The following is a 21,518-nucleotide window of genomic DNA, read 5'->3' as shown; positions in this document are numbered from 1 at the left end:
ATATTTTTATCACAAAACGCGTTATTCTTAAATACAAAAATACTTGCATTACAAATTAAATGTCTAACATTGCAGAGCGCAGTAGTATATTTTTCGCATGATAATGACTACGTATACGCATGTTATTATGTAATAAAATTAGGTATTATAAACAATATTATGGGAACGGATAATATGTGGATATATAATAAATATATTATATTAGTATATCTAGTATAGTAGTTTAGATACATTTATAATTATATGTATATTGAATTATTATTTTATATACATTATACCTATAAGATCATATTCATATTTGTGACGTCGAGTTAATGATTCAATAATATATTAAATAAATATTAATTTAATTATTTACTGTATATTAATACAATGTATAAGATTGTATAATAATAATAAATATATGTATTTAAAAATGTTATCAAAAACCATTTTTTATAAATGTATTTATAATATGAATAATATATGATAAACCTGCCCGTTTGGATATTTCCACTAGCAGGTGTTTCATATTTATTTTATGTTTATACGCATACAGGATATTATTTTTTCTTTACCTAGTGTATACGAGACTACTGATATATTATATGTTCACTTACCCCTACAGCCTACAAATATTTGTACCGAAACGTCCATATAATAAAAATTGGAGACAAACAAAATGATAAATATGAGATTTCAAAGGTTCTTATTGTGTGTGTTAAAGTAACAGCTGTAGCAACTATAGCAATACAAAAACCTACTTACCTACCCATAGTATAACACTTGCTACGTGTTTCAGTGTTTGTTGCTTGTTTCATTTATAAAAACGTATTACGTGTACATCACAACAAACATTTTTAAAATAATAATACAATTTGTAGTAACTACATATTAATATATTTAAAAGTATTAAAAATTTTATGATACTTTAATTTATTTTTTATCTTAATGTACCAATATTTAATTATAATTTTATATGGTTCGTCTCATTCTCAAGTATGACTTTATTTTTTGGTACTCTCATGTATATGTATTAATAAATACTAATTTGTAATATAATTATTCAAATAAATACGAGAGAATTCAACAGAGGTTCTTTCTATTCACATGTTACTAGCCACTTTAGACGGACATCCTGGGCTAACTATAGAATATTAAAAAAAAATCTACTAACTGAAATTAGTTCTGTCTTTAAAAAATTGAAATAATCCCTCGTCGTATTTACTGCGTATTTGTATCTTTTATATCTTTAATGACTGCAACTATAGGTTTATTTTAGATTAACTATTAATCATTGCAATTTCCAGCCAATAATAAAGATCATTAATCTTTAATTTGTTTTAATTTTAATTTTTATAAAATTACGCGGGCCACGCCACCACAGTTCAAGTACCTACTTAGTACTTATAGATAAAGATAACATATAAATAAAATATATACACTAATTAGCATATTATAAAAGTTAGTTATATGTTATAATGTATATAAATTAAAAAGAAATGATGGATCTTCGTTGGTTATGTGCATCATTCTAAAGAGTAAAAATCGGTTAGTTGCGAGAATAATAAGTGGTGTAGTGTTCAATGGAAAAAGGATAGAGTGATTGATAATGGGTTTTAACAAGGATTAACAGAATAAATTACTAATTATTTTAATTTTCCGTGAAATTATATCATGGCAAAGATTTTTTTGATTATTTTATTTGCATATTATATATTATAATATAATTTATAATTATTAATTACATATTAACACCATTTTGTTAGAGCTTATTAAGTAACAAACATATCAAAAGATTAAACTTGTTTAAATTAATAATAGTTTTAATATTTCGTGTACGATATATATGAAGTTTTTTAGTTATATTTATTTGATACATTATTATATGCATTACCTACAGGCTACAGTAGTACAGTAGGACAGTAAGTACTAAACTACCAATACAGTGTACGATGAAGATACATGTTGTATATATAATTTAAAAATTCTAAGATAATACACTAGTAACCTGTATCCAGTTCTTGTACAAGTTTTTATTTCATTACTAAATGTAACGCTAGGTATATAATAATAATGTAATATAGTATAATATACTATAGTATCATACGAATAACCTACATTTTTTACTCGTATTTTATTGGTTCTACCATATCTATATAACGTTACATACGTCATTTAGTATACATTGTATATATGATTTTCTTTTTCAGCATTCCTTAAGAATAGAAATAATAATATATAATATAATAGGTATAATAATACTTCTAATTAACAGCCGTATTTACTATTTTCTTGTTATGTCCGATAGAGATGTTAAGTTGTAAATACGAATAAATCAACGTGTGGTTTACGTTATATTCAAAACTAAAGAAAACAGTTATATAGGTACTTATATCTTATACATGCTTTGCATGTACTTTTATATGCTGTTTGTGTACAGAACTAAATTTTGTCTGATTAGATAATATTAATAATAATAACTTAACAACAAATATTGGAATTATTTTGCTATTGCTCTCGTATAGTATATTAATATTATGTAGCACTCTGAAAATGCACGATGTAACTCGCAGAGAGGTTCATAAATCTCGTTTTTGTCGATTGTTGGTATAAATAAACACATGAATGTAAAAATGAAGGTTAATTTAACTTGCATTTTAGATCTTATATAGTATCTAACACAAATACACGACTATATGCACAGAGAACTTTTTGAAGAAAGACCATATATAGTATGTATACTTATAAAGTTGTATACAATAATCTAATATGCACACGATACATTGCACCACTAACTGAGACGTTCAAATGTGATAAAATATTACGCCGTCGATTGGTTTTCGTTTTTAACACCTTTTAAACACGACCGTTAAAAAAATTGTAGAAAACGTGGCCGATAAAAAAAAAAAAAAACGTCAGCGCGCGTGGCAATAACTTGTAGCTGCAGTGACGTATATATGTATATGTTGTAGATTTATATATATACATATAATATATATATATATATATGTGTGTGTGTAAATAATATAATAACGACTACGACTATAACGATGAATATATTTAGACCAATCTGACCGAATAGTGATAGAGGGGGCACAATCCTATCGCCTCGTCGGCAATCGATGACAATTGGACTGAATCCAACTGTGGCGTCGGCGGAACAATAATCGCGTCGGGTCTATATAAACCGTCAACAACAACTGTTTCTACTTTCCAGAACGTCATGTTGTCATGTCACAGGGACTTGGCGTAAAACTCGGAGCCGTGGAATGACGTAAACGATGTACGAGATCCCTCTTGAAAAAAAAAAATTATCATGAATGAAAATTTAAACCGTAATCCAGTTCTTTTATTTTTAATTAACGGTGTATAGTATTTGTTTCACTGTTCTACCATTTTTTGATTTTTGTTACCCTTGTATGATAAATATTGGTACCAACTACCAGGTCGTAGGTACAAGTGATAATAAAATCTACCCTATAAATTATACGTGGTACTATATAGCGATTATAGCGTATTACGTTATACATTTGACGACGCTCTGCAAACATTATTTTACGTTTTTCGGCTTTATAGCCAAAGATTATTATCAACTTACTGCCCTGTAGAAAATTGTATACATTGCGTCACTGTATGCAGGTTCCCCGTATTTTATAGGATTATCTTGTAAACATAAGTACAATATAATGTCGTAGAACGTATCTCTTGGTAGATACATACAAATACATACAAACTTCTATGACAAAATTAAATCAAGATATGCACGCCGACCTGCAGAAGAGTGGTTAAGACGCTTAAGTACCTTTTCACGTTTATATAGATATTTCCATATTCCATATTAATATATTATTATAGTATTTACTAGACTGTTGAGTAAAACAAGATGACATTCCTCGAATTTAGGCAATTTAATAAACATTTCAATACTTGACGATGTTCATCGAAAACGATGATTGATAACAAATTTATTATAAGCCCTATAAATTGTATACAATATTAAATAGAAAACATACGAGTATATAAGAAAATCGAAACTGATTCTGTTATATAATATTTCCAGTTGTTATTATACAAATTTTATGATTGTATTATTACATGCACATTCAAAAAAATACTTTAGTTTATGCAGTCGCCTAAATTGTTCGATTCCCTCCAAACTTATTCGCCATTACCAAAAACAAAAGTGACGAGACGTTTCGCACGAGTATGAGTAATCCGTAGTAATCACCGTGGCCTTACTTAAAATAAAGTATACCTTCACGAAACGAATTTTATCGTAATTCGTTTCTGATCAAAAACGAAATTCGCAACTTTACTGCGGAACTTCGCCATCACAACAAACGCCCACTCATCCCTCTTGCCGCGGCACTTTGGACCAAAACCTGCAGTACCTATCCACAGTACTATATACAAAATACGAACAACTACAACAACAACAACTATAATAATATTATAACCGTCGTGCACTTGCCTGCAGTTGCCATATAATAATCGACAATCGCGTACGCGCGTCGCATTCGTCGTCGTGCGCGGTAAGGGGTAGTGGGTGCGGCGGTGGCGGTCGTCGTCGTCGAGCGGACGTACGCGATAGTAATATTTGTCGAAAAAAAAACCGTCGCCGTCGCTTCTTTTTCGCTTTTAACGGACGACGTGAGTTGGCGGGCGGGAGCGGTTGCGGCGCGCATAATATAACAATAAAAACGGACGGCGCGACGACAAAGTGTGTGTGTGCACAAGGTGCGCCACCCGCCCTCCAACCCCCTCCGCCAGTAATCGTGCACGCGGCGGCGGACGCGCGCGCCCGGTGGCCTTCCGTTTTCAGCGTCTCCAGCGTCGTCACCGCCGCCGCCGGCCCGGCACGCCAACGGCGGCCACCGAGGCACGGACGGACCGCGGTCGGCGGCGGCGGCGGAGCAGTCAGTTCACGCGTTGCCGGCGCACCAGTTGAGTCGCACGTTGTTGTTGTTCGTCTCGTCGGTCATTCGCCCGTGTCGTTCGCCCGTCCGTTTACGCGTGTGTACCGAACGACGTGCCCGCGAAATCGTGTCCGTTTTCGAACGTTTCGTCTCTGTGTGTTAATGCCGATGCCGGTTCGTCGCTAGACGCTCGTGCGAAATGAACCGCAACGCCGCGACAGCCTCCGCGGGCCCCGTCAAGCCTTTCGCGGGCCGGAGGACCCGTTGCACAAACAAGCTCGTGTACCCGTGCCGGGTCGAAGGATGGCTAAACGTTTGCGGTAAGTTTTTTTAATTTTACGCGAACCGTTCGCACGACGTTGTTGTAAGCCTATGATTACCTATACTATACTAATTGCCGTGTGAAATAATCATATAATAATAGCGTATAACAGTGGTCAAGTAACGATTAGTACCTAAAAGTTTTGTGTAATATATAACTGCGAATTCCGCATAATTATAATATTATAGGCAACAATAACAACTATTATTATCACACATATCGACAAAAAAAAAAAACAACGTTTTTACGACTGTCGGTTTTTCGTTCTCTGGCCATTGCGCGGTATCGCTGTCAAATCAAATATTGCGTCGTACACATAATATACCTTGTACCTAATACCTACGTGGCCGCTATGTAGCATGAACTAAAATATTAATTATCTTAGTCCATGCTACATAGTTAATAGTTGTACTGCACGATGTTTTTCGCGCGTCTCCGACTCGCCGCAGTAGATTTGAATCGCGAGACGTGCTCCGTGACGGCTTTTCGGGTTATCGTAAGGTAAACCCTATTTACCATACAGGTAGACCGACGTACCATAGGTAGGGTATTAAAACGTGTTAACGTTCGTCGGATGCGACTTATTGTATTATGTTTTATTATGGTCTAAGGCTCTTTAAGCCTCGAGGGAGTACCGCATTCGGCAAGACGATGACCCGCAGCGTCGCATTGCTTTTGCCGCGCTGACCCAATGATCGCGCGGTAGGTGTGCATGTATGTAGAATTGTAGACATAGATGTATAGTACGCATTAAAGAGTCCGAAAATAATAATTTAATATTATTACCTGTGAACATACTACAGTTATGCGTTTCGTACCGGGCGCGCGATGTGTACGCGAGCAGTTCGTTATGTGCCCCGTCCTCTCCGCTCCCCCGGTTAAACCCGGTCCCCTCCGACCATCGACGGACCGAAACCGAACGGTACATATCATACCGGACATAATAATATAATATTATTATTACAGTAGGTATAATAGGTATAGTCGTAATCGTACAGTCAGGTAGGCATATATATAGCCAATGCACAGTGTCTAAGTTTGTGCGTGCGGCATCGCGGTTTATTGCAACCAATTCGTTAAATTATAATTTATATACTTTATCATCACTATATATTATTAATTTATTAGATTATTATTATTATAATTATTATTATCTGCGCTGTGTTTATGACGTGCTCTCAATAATATACTAGATATGTTGAATGTCGATGTAAATATTATTATTATATATATGAGGTAGGACTGGTAGCATTTGGTACCTATGTAAAAACGTAACTAAAATCGTCTTTCAAATATGTATAAGTAAGCCGTAAAATTATTTGACTAGACAGAAATTCAACGTTTTGGTTAGGTCAGGATTATTTTAGGTCTTTGTGTAGGTATCAAACTACAATGTGTCACGTTCGACAAACGATGCCATTTCTAATGTTTTTTTTTTTTTTTTTGAAAAAAACGCGATTTTATTTCGTGACTAGTGTAGTGATCGTGGTGTAGCACCTAAAGAAACTTTGTTAGTAAAGGTTATTATTTAATATAGCTGTATTTATGTTGTGGTAGGATTATTATTAATCGTCGAAATAAATTAAATAATTATACAAAATGAGTCAGATGCTACTGTTATGAATGTTATGATTTGATGGCGTCGTATGCTCATAAAGTTTTTTTCGATTCGTATATTATAGATGGTATTATCTTGATGAAATACTAATATCGTACAAATATTAGAATTAGGTACATATATTTGTCTACTATCAAGGTGGATTTATAAATCTACCATGCCCACCTTATATTGTATTCGTACGTGACCATCTGGGCGTGGAGTATACTATAGGTATGATAAACATTTGTTTTGATGATAATTATATGCTGATTAGTGATAACTATAAGCATAAATATTAGATCAAAAATTAATTTTAATTAATACATTCTTCTGCAAAATATACGTATAAATGTAATGTATTTGATTTCATTTATACGTAGGTACACGGTACACATTTATATTCCATAAATACGTAGGTTTTGGTATTTCGTTCCTATATTAAATAAATAAATATATCTTTAATAATTTTATCCTATTCTAAAAATAATAAAATAAAAATGTGCTAAAACAAAATGCTTATCACAGCCGCTAAAATTTAAATTTAATTAAACGGAAATTTTTTTTTTTAAATATTTATACAGTTTTGGGTTTAATTTATTTCATATTTGACAACAATCAATAGGTGTTTTTCAAAAAATATAAGTAATTATTTAATGATACTACTATGAACTAATTTTTATTGCAATTTTATTATCTAGATAAACATATGTAATTATTTTAATTATTCTTATGTGATAATGCAATAAAACTTCTACTAAATTCTCCTTCGAATTTATATAAGTAGGTATATTATAATATTACACGCATTTAACACGACTATTTGACTGCATATGACTTTTAATTTATAAGTAAATATTAGGATAACATTTTTATTTTATTTTTGATATAAAAAAATTTCCAAGTACTAAAACTGACTTTACTAACTCATTAATTTTATACTAATTTATTTTACAAGATTTAAGTTTTTTTTAAGATATTTATTTGTTATATAATGTTTAAATATCTATTTGTGGATTATTAATTATAAAATAATTTAAATATAAATATGATTTCAATTTGCTTATTATTTATAATGTATTTTTTTTTTAAAGTTGGAAAATAAATTCTATCAAATTTTAGTTTAGCAAGTTTTAATTTAACTTTGCTCATAATTTATTTATTATTATTTACAATAGGTAGTACCTTATAACTTATTCTAAATAGGAATAATGTTATCAATGGGTGGCTTTTTTAAAAAAATGCACGTATATTTTTTACAATTATTATAGTTACTTATTGATCTCTACAGAATAGATTGTAAATTTATTATCTTAAGGTACTGTTTCCCTGCAACGTCCAGACGCCGCGTCTAGCGTCAACTACTGGTCTGGACATAGTAAGCGTCTGGACGCGGCGTCATAACGCCATGCTGTTCCACTCTTTGACCTTGCAGGGAAACCATACCTTTATAGTGTTACTATTATCAAATATTTTTTAGTCAAATGCGTTTTAATGCATGTTTTTCATGAAAATTACAAATTTAAACTTTAAATTAATCTACATAATAAGACTTATTATTTTATTGCTTTAAATTATAATATTTATTATCCATGAATAAAATATTCACGTAAAATCTAATGATTTAGAAAATGAAATTTTAAGTTAATTATTAACCAAAAAGTGTATTATATTATATAAATAGTGAAATACTAAAATTAATAATTACACCCATTCTGTTAAAAATTATGAATTGGTATAAAATGGTCAATGATTATTATTTTCAATAAAGTACGAGTATAATAATTATATATTTATATACACCATAGCAAAACTACACAATAATGCACTAATGCGTTTACTAAATAATTAACGTACCTACCCAAGTATACCTATTTATTTTAGTTGTATTATTAGTACACGTTTTGTAAATTAATTAAATACACAATTATTACATGATCATATTTATACAATTTAAATAATATTTATAACTTTGTCAGAATCATTTTAACGTGAATAATTCATTACACATTTTAAATGGTAAAATTTAGGCGATCTGTAGATTTTATTAGGTATTAAGGAAATTATATTATTAGTTAAATAAAAAATACAATATGTATCTGTGCCACTGTGTAGGTCCCTTTATTTTGTTTGATAATAATTACCTCATAAAATCGTCCAAACAAATAATCAAATTATTGGTTTGTTAATTAAATATTTATTTATTTTGTGAATTTAGTGTAGTGATGAGTTATTGACGCAGAAACCCACTTAACTACCTTTATAAACATATTTTAGTGTATGTGACTATACTGACTAACGTATAACATAATATTTGATTTCTTTTACTTTCGATAGTACGTATAGACAAGAAATTGGTAGTATAGTAAGATAGTTTAGATAAAGCTTTCTCTCTGATTTCTATACATAATGAACATGAATGTATATCATGAAATATTTGTATACTAAATAATGAAATATAGTAATGATTTTTATTAAATGTTTTTCCTATTTTTTTTTTTTTAATTTCGAATTTGTATTATCTATAAATAAATATATATATATTACAATAAACACAAATAATATTTCTAAGGTTAATAAACAAAATAAATTAACTTCAAATTAAAAAAGACTAAAATTTGAGTAAAGGAGGCATCCAATGATAAAACTTTGTGACATTGAGTGGCAAAAGGTTTTTCTAATTAAAATAATTAACATTATTACCTTATTTTGTGATTTTTTGGTATAAAGATGGATACATTTTTATTTAACTTCCTTATTTTAAAACGTGTATTGATAATAACAATATTTCTATAAAAAAATATATATGATTAACTGTAAAAACAACAACAACATAATTATAATATATATTTAATTTAATAATTTGCGTATTGTTATAATGAATGTAGGTAGTCGTGCAAAGATTTTTTTCGTTTTGATTAGGAATTATTTTTAACATTAATGACATAACATCCTTAATGGTTTTAAGAATTATGAAATACACTTCGATTTTACCTTGGTATTGTTTCCATACAATATATACAAGGACAAATACTACTCTATCGAAAAAATAGAACTACCTTTTATATGTCTATAATTCTGATATTATATTAATATTTTAATTAAATATAATACACAACTAAAATAATGCTGATACATAAAGAATTAAAATATAGGTAAATCAGAAAAATAATAAGTTAATAAACTTCAGATTTTAAAATTACCTAATTGTGATAAGTATATAGCTATTTTCTTAAATTTAATAACAGATTAACATACGAGTATAACATCTATATATTTTGTATTACTTTCCATATTTAAATTAAATTGATTACTTAATAACAAGTGGATTGCTTCTTATTAGTTCAAGTTTTTTGATTATTCTTATATGTAATCTAAATCATTAAATACTTGAATATATTAATGTATTTACTTTAATGATTATTAAATTACTTTCCTTAATAAATTTTAATTTTTTGATTGTTAAAAGCAATAATAATTTATAGTAATAAAATTTATAAATTGTTGGAATAATATGAATGAATTTTAACATTATAAATGAACAAAATAGTTTTGGCAATCATGTTTGGCATATACTTATGACTCATTTGACCTATTTGGATACTTCACAGCCTTTGCGCATGATAAATATAAATATAAAATGTCATCGGAGACTATAAAGGGATATTAGATTTAATAGTTAGGCATTAATTATACTTACATGCTTAAAGATCAATATCTAATTAAAAAATATATTTTTTTTAAGTTTTATGTTGTATTGAAATGGTTGACATTGGTGAAAATAATTGTTACTACTTACTTGTTAAGAATTATAAAGATATTAAATTGTATAATGTATTAAAAATAATTTAATTTTTGTTGTGTTTCTTAGTAATTTTTGTACAATAGTTTACTAAGAAGTAAGTTAGGGCCTAACTATAATTTTTAGTTCATAAATTAAATACGAAAAAAAATTGAGGGAAATCGTTGACGAAGTTTTTTTATGTCAAATCATCACTGAATATCCTTTATTTCCTTGTATAGAGTACTACACATGTATAAGTATAGGTAGATTGTATAATTTAATGAATTAAAAACAACAACTATAGAAAGTAACTAGACCAAGCTGATAACGAATGTAATTGTTTCTATAAACTGTCATGTATTATTTTCATTGTTTAGAATTACAAATTGTTATATCAGCAATAACTGTTTATGTTCATCATTTTTGCTTTATGGAGCAGTACACGAGTGTTATTAAGCTCAATGGTTGATATTGTTTGCCATTGAAAACACCGACATGGAAAAAAAGTTTATTAAAGGTCATATTACTCATAATGTCATGTAATTCTGTACAAAAGGTCAAGTTATTTTATTATTATATTTTTTTCAAATGGGGGTGATTTTTTAACCATGTACTATGTAGCCATTAGACTGCTTCTAATAAAGTAGTTATTGAGTGGATATCTGATGATAACAGATTATTATAGTTTATAATATATATTTTAGGTTAATCAATAATTATGTTTATAAAAATTATAGATATATAATTATTTTCAATAAACAAATATAAAGTATATTTAAATCTATTATTCGATAGTAAGAAATACAATTTTATGTTTCATATTGAAAATACAGAATAAAAAATAAAGAATCTACAAATTAATAAAGATTATTCATCAATTATTGTCAGTTGACGAATTATATCCTAATTATCTGCGTGATAAATATTTAAATGCTATACTCGTATAATTATAATAATAATTAATAATACCTTAATAATTACTTTAATTAAATATGTATGTTTTTATTTATTGAATTATTTTTTGATTATAATTAATTATAACTCTTAGACCATAGTTGTTTAAAAGATTTTATCAAAATTTGTATTTTAAAATAAATTTATCTATTCAATTGTATTATATTAATATGTATTTAATAGTTTTTTAATAGTTTAGTCTTAGGTTTAGTCTTTTTATAAGTTTAAAAAAAAAGGGTCGTTTATAGACATTATAGTTAATTAATAATTATTGTCTACATGTATTTTATGCATCTAGAAATAGATCTTCTAAAACGTAATATTTCATTAAAGTATGATTTTGGAACTAATTCTACTTGAGTACTTACTATATTTACTTAGTATTTAAAACTGAATAGGTAATTATTATACTTTATAATTATATAAAAAATAATATAATTAAATCATGACATTTACCAAGTATCAACATATTTGTATTATTTAACAAATGTAAGCCGATTAAAATACATTTTTTAGAAAATATTACTCGTATAATAGACATCTATATTGTAGCATTAAACCGTAGGACCAAACAAAGCAAAGAATAATTTCAACACGATTTTCGTGATTCATTAACAGTCGGGAGTCTTTGTTAAGGGGAGAAAATATATATTCGGTATAACAACCATACAGTATAATATTATGCATATATAGATATTTTGTATGAATTCAAAAGGATTATGAAATCTTCCATACTTATAATATTGATGAGTAAAATGTTGGCAACTATAAACGGGTTTAGTCTATTTAAATTACATTAATTATTATGATTTATTAATAAAAACAAGCAAGATGTTTTTATGTAAATACTAAATAGGTATCATACATATTATTTATATATTTGTATCTTGGGATATATTATTTGCAAGGCACAAAATATTTCTACAAAAATCTTATAAAGTATTATTAGAATTTAAACTAATATTTACTGAAATGTATAAATATTTTTTCGGATAATAATTATTTGTCAGCTTTGTAAGATAAAATGAAAATAATTCTCTACACTTAAAATATTCAAGAAGTTATATAGCATAGAAAAATTATCTATTAATTCAGTTATTACTGTTGAATTCACATTAAAAATTATATAATTGAGTATATGTATAAAAACACAACATATATAAGTAGGTATAAATTATATTAATTAATTAATCGAAACACGATGAACCAAATTTTCCGATAAATCAATGGTACTAAATATTAACGGAATGGCATTTGTACACTTAAATATTTTTCATTTATTTATCGATAATTCAAGATTTATGTTAATTTTTTAATCCCTAGCCCGAAGTATCTAGAATCCATATTTAAATTATTTTCAATTCTATATATTATATTTAACTTTTTATTATTTGTTTTTATTTCGCTTTATGTTGGTTTCAAGTTTATACTAATATTTTGAATATAAAAAACATACATAATATTTAGTTAACTACATTCTTCCATTAATTATTATTTTGTGCAAATTATAAATACATTATTAGTTTTATTTATTTTGTCTAAACATTATAATTAATATTGTTGTATTTGGTTGAAATATATATAATATATTATTATAGGTTATCTTCTTTTATTTTTTTAAAATACATTTTTCAGTGAAAGTTTGATCAGAATTTTTAAATATATGTACAATGCCACAAATAACAATAGTTTTTATATAAAATTGTTTATACATTTCTATAAAAATATAATAAAATGTATACAATAGGTATCTACATTCTACATAGTTCATTATAAAGGTCTGAGTTACTTAATAAAAAAAATTATAGTACTTTCCAAGAAGTTAGTAATTCTAATATCGATTGTTAATATATTATGAGAAAATATATTTATTAATAGTTGTTAATTTTTTTTTATAAACGTAAGGGAAAAATCTTAAAGGATAATGCACGGACTTTTCTATATTTTGATGGTTCGCTATTCACAGCATTTGGGGTCCACAGATGTTTCCATGGCAACTGACAAGTGCAACATACACTCTCACCCTAGCATCCCTCAGAAGCAAATCGATATCAATCTCTATAATATACCGTGTAAACTTCGCTAGTAATAATATTTTTAATAGTTGCCAGTTGCCACATAAACTAAGCTATGCTATTAATCTTAAAATAATGTTATATATTTAATATTTATACAAATATAATTTACTAACACTGTTGTCTGTTACTAATATCAATTTTATGTGAAATTTGATATTTGATATTATAATATTATCAAACCTTTTAATGAATTTCATTTTTGTAAGTTAATACAATTTTTGGTAAAATTATAAGATATCAGAATTATTCAATTCACATTAGTTAAGAAAAAACGCAATAAATGCAAAAAATTGTAAAAAAAACGTTAATTAAAAAAAATATATTATATATGCGTATTTTTAGTTAAATTTCAGTAGTGATTTCATCCATTAAATAATTACATAATTAATTCTGCACCAAAGGATTTTTTATTTGTATTATTTAATTATTATAGGTAACGTGTAACTAAATAACTGAAATTGAATACAGGTAAGAGTTAAAAATGCTATAATATCTTGTAAAATTTAAACAATTTTTTATGAATTACTGATCAATTTCTTTAAATATAAATAATTACAATTTGATGTTTGAACATTCTAATATAAATACATACTTATTGGTTTGAGTTACTTATTAGTTGTTAGTTTTTTCGCATTGGGATTTTACATTAAAACTATGTTTATACAATATAATCTTAAAATTTTATTTTACCAATAATAAATAACTAAATTAAAATATATTGATGTATTGCTAATTGGTCCATAATATTGAGTTAGTTATACCAAATTAATCTGAGTTAAAAAAACTTTCACGTCATCCTTGTCCGGCATTATAGATACAAGAGTTTATTATTGCAAAACAAATAGGTGTGGACGTATAGTTAGTGACTCACTGATGTAAAACGTAATCATTCAAATAATATATGTTCAGTTTACATCCAATGCCCTCCACTCAATGATCTCATCTTCAATTTCCTATTATTATTCGTTATTTATTAGAGAACCTTCTACCCAATTTATTCGAACAGATTTTTTTCCATTTAACTATTACAATACTTAATATATCTATATATATTAATATACACTTTGTGTCTTGATAATTAAAATGAGTGTTATCTTCATAAATTATAACATGTGAAATCATTGTATTTTATTAGTGTAGGCGTCCATTTACGTCAGCTTTATAAAGTGTTCTCAAGAACTTTCAATTGTCATAAAAATGGTTTTATACACTTATTATTTATACCTATTACCTACAGGATACAACTTCCGTGGCTGTCTATTATAAACATTTTATGTTTACTAATACCTTTTGAAAGACGTTTAAAACAATTTTAATGTTGTTTTTTTTTTCTGGGACCGTTTAAATTATTAATATGATTATTCTCATTCTCGTCATACATTTTTAAATTTTTTTTTTAAAATTACTCAAGTGATTAATTTGTTATTTTTCTAGACTATAATATATAAGTAATTTAAAAAATATGCTGTTGTTAATGTTATCTCTTTGAATTTGAGTATGATACTTACGCGGGATATCTTTATACTTCACCAATAATCAATGACTGCATTCAAAAAATGATGTGAGGTTTGATAATTTAAAGATCAAACATGACGAAAATTTAGACAAAACCTCATACTTACATTTAAACTCAGGTTTGCTTAATTTCTAAATTGTATAACTATCTTATCATGACGTTATAAAGTGAACCGTATTGAATACATTTATATAATTTTATATACATTTCCAATAAAATTATTTTTAATATAATAATTTGAAAAATTGAAGTAACAGCTTATTATGCAATTTATTAGAATGTTACGTTTGCAATAAGACAATAACTAATGCATTAATTTGTATTTTAGTTTTTAAATATAATTAATAATACGTAAACAATATTATTATTGTAAGCGAATTTTATAACCATAGCCTTCGAGTTTCGCTTTATGATCTCAAATCTGACCTCTATTAATTTATAATATTATCTGTTTGCATTATATCACGTGTGATCAATTATTTATTGAATATAAAAGTTTATATTTTTGGAGTATTATATCTAGATTATTCAGCTTAATATTATTATTTATGTAATACTCGCATATTATAGAATTAATAAATAATAATAAATACCAATTGTTGACATGAATGTTAGTACGCTACCTCGTGGCTTAACTAGTCTCGTTTAATACTTTTACTAACTGCTAGATGGCGCAGTATAATAAAAATATAATATATTTTTTTATCTCGTTTTTTTCTGTATCATCGATCATTGTATAAAGTAAAAGCTCATATTATTCTAAATTTTGTAATTAATGCAATATATAACATTGAGAATGATTTTAATAATTATGCGCTGTGTCCAATTGGCAAATTACATGGTGATCACTACATGTCTTATTTAATTTATATATATCAAATTACGTCTGTATAAAACATATTATTTAAAGATAGATTTATTATTTTTTAGTTTTCTACCAATTAAATATGCGAGAATTTAGCTATATGGCTATATTATAGTATAAATAATAAAGATTATAAATTTGTACAGAAAATACATTTTGTTTTAATGAAGATCTTAATCGTAACATTTTCAATTTTCATTCGAATTGCTATTTGCTATGCTATTTACACTATTTCAACTAACTCGTGTTTATTGATTTTGAATTGACGTCACAATTGATTTTGTTTTTATTTATGTGGTCATAAATCTTAGTGGTATTAATCTGAATTTTAATATAATATATTATAAATAATTTTCATAATATATCAATTTGACTGTAACTCTCAAATATCAACCACATTTTTTTCGGACGTCAATTAAGTTTTTATTAAATCAATGTTATGCTTCAGAAATTGTGCCGTTTGAAAACGTTATAGAAATAAATAAATTATTAAATAATATATCATAGTCCATAATCATAAACTAAATATAGCCATATAGGTATATATTATCATTGATTATTTATAATGAAACTATGAAAGTCCAAAAATAAAATGGAATTGACATGTTTGAATAGTGCAATCAATATTTATTCATTTATTAAAGAACACGAGGCTCCGTCTGATGGTTGAGTAATTAAAAGTCATGTAGACATAAATTAAAATATTTTATTATGTATTATGTAGAGTGGTATAAACATTAGACATACATTAATATCATGATATCCAAATCGTTACAGTAATGATTTTATATTTTACTATGTTTTATGTGTAAGTAAAAAATATAATAAATAATGATCGGTAAATGTCAAGCCACTAGATAGATCTATAAATTCAGGACATGGTCGGCGTCTGTATGCTGCAGTGAACTATTCACTATGTATGTAGATATAAAAATAGTGTTGATAAAATACTGAAACAGTTTTCTATAATATTTATACTATTAACAAATGGCTATCGTAATCTTATATAATTATTTTGGTAAAAACTTTGAGTTCTAGGAATACATTTAAACTATTTTACAAATATTTTATAATCCCCCCTCTCCGGGTAAACTCACCAGCTGTTTTAAGTTTTAACATATATCTTAATAGTACCATTTATTATAAATACTAGTATTTATAACTAATGATATTATATAATATTATATAATACTTAATTGAGAATGTCATAAAAAAATAACAAGTTATACATATGTGTTATCATGTGATAAATAATTACCATCAAATACACAAAAAAATCATAAAAATAATGAAGTATATACACAAATTAATATCTACTCTAACAAGTATTTTGTTTTAAAATTATTTGTGTAAATATGTCCAATATTCATTATCGAACTATTCTATACAGAAAAGTGATTAAATGTGTAGACTCGTTGTCATTACCTATATAATTATAAAATAATATAATTAAAGTCTTCGTGTTTCGTATTAAAGTTTTTTTAAATACTTAGATTTTTAGCACGTCTTACCTATACTAAGGTATATAACGCAACAAAACTATTTTTTTACTTTTGATATTTTATTGCAGTTCATATTATAATATTCTTTTAGTTTTTCTATCAATTGTATATTTAATAATAAATATACTATCTTAATTCTAAAGACATAAACTTGATGACTAAGTTTTGGTTACATTTCCATCGGCGTAACTAGAATTTAATAGTTACAGGGGCTAGAGTCCTAGAAAACCAAAGTTAAAAATAATTTGAAGGCTAATTAAGGCTAAAAAGTAAAACCTTATAGGGGGGGCTAAGCCCCCCTAGTTACGACGATGTACATTTCTATTATTATGTTCACCTTGATCATGTAAGTTTATACTTATTTGTAAAATGGCAGTATGAGTGTTAAGAAATATCATGTGGCTTTTTAGTAGATAAATATTATCAATAAAAATAAAGCCTAATTTCGGTGGTAGAACGAAAAACGCAAAAAGTGGGTCTTTAGGACTTAAAGAGTTACATAATTTAAAACCATGGACTAAAATATAAGATAAGTATTTAATTTTTTAAGCTCATAACTATATAATATGCAAATAACTTTAGTTAGTAATTAGTATTATATATATATAAGACTAAGGTACGTTTTCTCTACAGTGTCAGACAGCCACAATATAAACGAAGAACGTGTCCAATATCTATTGTCTAATATCTCGGGAAAATTTTACACTAGACGATTTATCAAAACGTTTTGGGTAAAACATTAATATTGTTTGAAGCAGCTACTGATAACTGACAAGCTTACTGATGTAGGTACCACATTTCCAAATTTAATAAGGTTTTTGTGCTTGATCTCTGTGGTTTTAGTTGGCATGCGGCAAAGTATATATTTGTTAAAAGTAGTACAGAACATATTATTATAGTAGGACATGGCAGATATTATATTTATAAAAAACAATTATCAAACATCTTGATTTTTACTACGTATAATAGAGCCGGAACTATGTATAATTTTTAATTCTAAATCATTTTGAAATCGCAGAAGGATAGCCGTGTGAATCTCAAAACTAGTCTTGCATGTTCAGTGTTAACGGGAATAGCATATACTTTATATTATCAAAAAATTGAATTATTAAAATCGGTATAAGGTCTAGAGAGAGCTGGCCATTTTCGTGTATTTTGAATTTTACTTAATTTTAAGGAGGAAAAATAATTGTTTAAATTTTTAAACTAAGTTTGCATGCCATAGCGTACTAGTAAACTTACATTACATATTTACATTGGTAAAAAAAAATTTGAAATTTTAATTTTTACTAAGGTAGGTTTGAAAATACGTATTTATGATTGATTCGTGTGATTTTGAATTTGCGTAGGAAGGAGACTCTCCTTTGAAGCAGAAATAATTATTGTAGTGAGGATTTCAAAACTAAGCTTGGATGTTCGTATATATTATGGCATACATTATACTCGTAAAAATAAAGTTTGAAAATCTTAACTCTTACTAAGATATAGAGTTGAAAATACGTATTACTGGCCACTTTATGTGATATTAATTTTGCGTGGGACGGATATAATCATGCGAATTTTATATAATTGTGTTTTATGTTCTCGGGAACATCGTAGGTACTTTATATTAACAAAAAATAAAAATTACGTGAATGTTAATTTTGTTTTAAATTTATATGGAGTCTGAAGGAGACCTATTGGTCTAATTAATATATTAATGGTAATTTTCATATATTTTTTATTATATGCCATTTTAAGGGGGAAGGATTATTGTTCGAATTTCTAAACTATGCTTGCATATGAGAAGCCATGGCGTACCTACTCATTAAATAAAATTAAAATTAAAATTTTTAGGATAGGGATGGAAAAACATATTTCTTACTACTTCATGTAATTTATGTATTTACTTCATGTATTTTGAAGGGAAAGAGTGTCTTACGAATTTTATATTAGGTTTGCATATTTCCGGGAATAGCGTGCTCTATATATTATATTCGTAAACATTTTTTTTAATTTTTGTAAGAGCCGGAAATACTTTTGATTTTGTGGGGAAAGGCAGTATTAACTAGTACGTTATAAACTTATAATAGTTCTAATACTGTAATGGTGTTAGGTTACTCAGAAATTACAATAGAAGGGAATGTAATGTAACTACTAATCTCTTTCCCCTGGGTACGCCACTGAAGGTATACATTGCACCCAACATATACTATATGTTTTTATTGTAATTTAAAATCAATTGAGTTGACAAAAAAAACTAATTAAATGCCTACTTGAATAGTAATAATATGCAATATCAGACTGTTTTGAAAAACCAGACAATTCAGTATTCATTAAAATATCATTCTCAGGTGTTTCGGTTCTTGTCTAATACGCGCGAAGGTCGTAAATCAGACGCTTCTGACAGCCTGACACCACCGTCGTCAATCGATCAACACATGTTGGGGAACGGGCTTATACATATTATGTATAAAATATGATCCTCTTGAATTACGATCGAACATATTATATTATTATACATGTATACTTACTATGCGGCTATTAAAACTATAATGTATATAGTGTAGATCATCGCACAGTATTTCGGATTCGGACAATGCGGCGCGACATTCGAATATTTTAACATAATTACTTTGGAAATATATTACATTGTGTTCACATATTGTATTGTATTAGACTGTAAAGATGTGTATTATAAAAGAGGAGCACCTTTCCTAACATTTTTATTTTTGTAGTAAACACTATAACTAAGAAAGATATCAATATTTTATCATTGATTATTATTTATTAATTATTAATAATTAATACTTTTTATAATAATTATTTTTACTCAAACAAAATCTAAAGTAATACCTATACCTTAATAAATAATACTAGTGTTTATTTTTAATATTACTAATTAGTAATTGTTTGTTAAAATTATAAGCCAAAAAGACAATCATATTATATTTTATGCTCACGAGCAAAGATGAGTACACCATAAAATGTTGTTAACAAAATTCTTAATGTTTGTAAGAAGAAGGAGTATTATACCATTTATAAACAGGCAATAACCTTTTCATTAATTTAATATTTTTTGAATTCTTTATTATTTGTTCTTAAAAATATTCTTCCTTTTTAAATCCAGCGCATTTCGTTAGAATCACTTCATAAATTATATATTATATAATATATATATAGACAAATAAAGTATTGTTTATTATATAGTATTATAATATATTATCTAATGTAATGCATTTAAATGAGATTTTTTATTTTGGCAATAAGAAATAAGAATGGATAGTATAATATGGAACCGCATCTCAAATGTCAATTTTATGTACACCTTTTTTATTGTGGTTACTCCATTGTTCTTTGTTTGTTATATTTTGGTTTAACTAATAATCTATTGTTTCCTTCCCCCGAAAATTGTTAGGTAAATAGTGTTGTGCATGACAACGGTTTGTTGCCTAACTACCTATACAGTTTATACAACTCATAAACACTGAACACAAAACAGGTGTAAATAACGTGTTCGATCGGAACAACAAACATAGACTCTGCGACTATTTGCTAGTCAAGTGGTTAGCCTAGCTCGACTAATCCTTCTTTCATTAATATCCAATGGATGTCATCCATAGTATATCTACTGTCGCACCGTCTCGTCTGTTCAATCGCCGTCGACTTTATAGCGATATACGAATAAAAATAAACCGACACAGCGATATATCATATCGTGTGGCGAAGGTTGAAAGCGATGAGCTATAATAATTCGTGGACGAGGGCTGCGATTCGCCAGTAAGATTGAAAGCGCTTTCCAGTAGGAGCAATATACGTAATCACGTATACTACCTATTTTTTGTCAACCCTCTGAAAATGCCTCCAACGGCGTTACGGCAATCCACATCACAGTGAACTATCTCTCGCCGTTCTCGGTGTCTATATGTATATAGATTCGCTTCATCCATTTCAATGAACACGACATGAGTAATCGACCCGCAGTAACCCACCAGCTATAACCCTTTTGATAGTAATGTTTGA

The 21,518-nt window shown here is 27.3% G+C and overlaps 1 protein-coding gene across 1 annotated transcript in view; it reads left to right on the top strand.

Moving 5' to 3' along the window:
• Positions 1 to 4,894: 4,894 nt before the first annotated feature.
• The window catches only part of LOC132917692 (ras GTPase-activating protein raskol-like), a 130,055-nt gene continuing 113,431 nt past the window's right edge, over positions 4,895 to 21,518 (top strand). The window contains exon 1 of the mRNA XM_060978548.1: positions 4,895 to 5,218. Coding sequence (XP_060834531.1) covers positions 5,098 to 5,218 — 121 coding nt within the window. The 5' untranslated portion in view covers positions 4,895 to 5,097. The remainder of the gene's footprint in view (positions 5,219 to 21,518) is intronic.

This window comes from Rhopalosiphum padi, chromosome 1 (genome assembly GCF_020882245.1).
Source record: "Rhopalosiphum padi isolate XX-2018 chromosome 1, ASM2088224v1, whole genome shotgun sequence".
Taxonomy (NCBI): domain Eukaryota; kingdom Metazoa; phylum Arthropoda; class Insecta; order Hemiptera; family Aphididae; genus Rhopalosiphum; species Rhopalosiphum padi.
The sequence above is the reverse complement of the archived record's forward strand: the minus strand, read 5'-3'. Positions and strand labels throughout refer to the sequence as shown.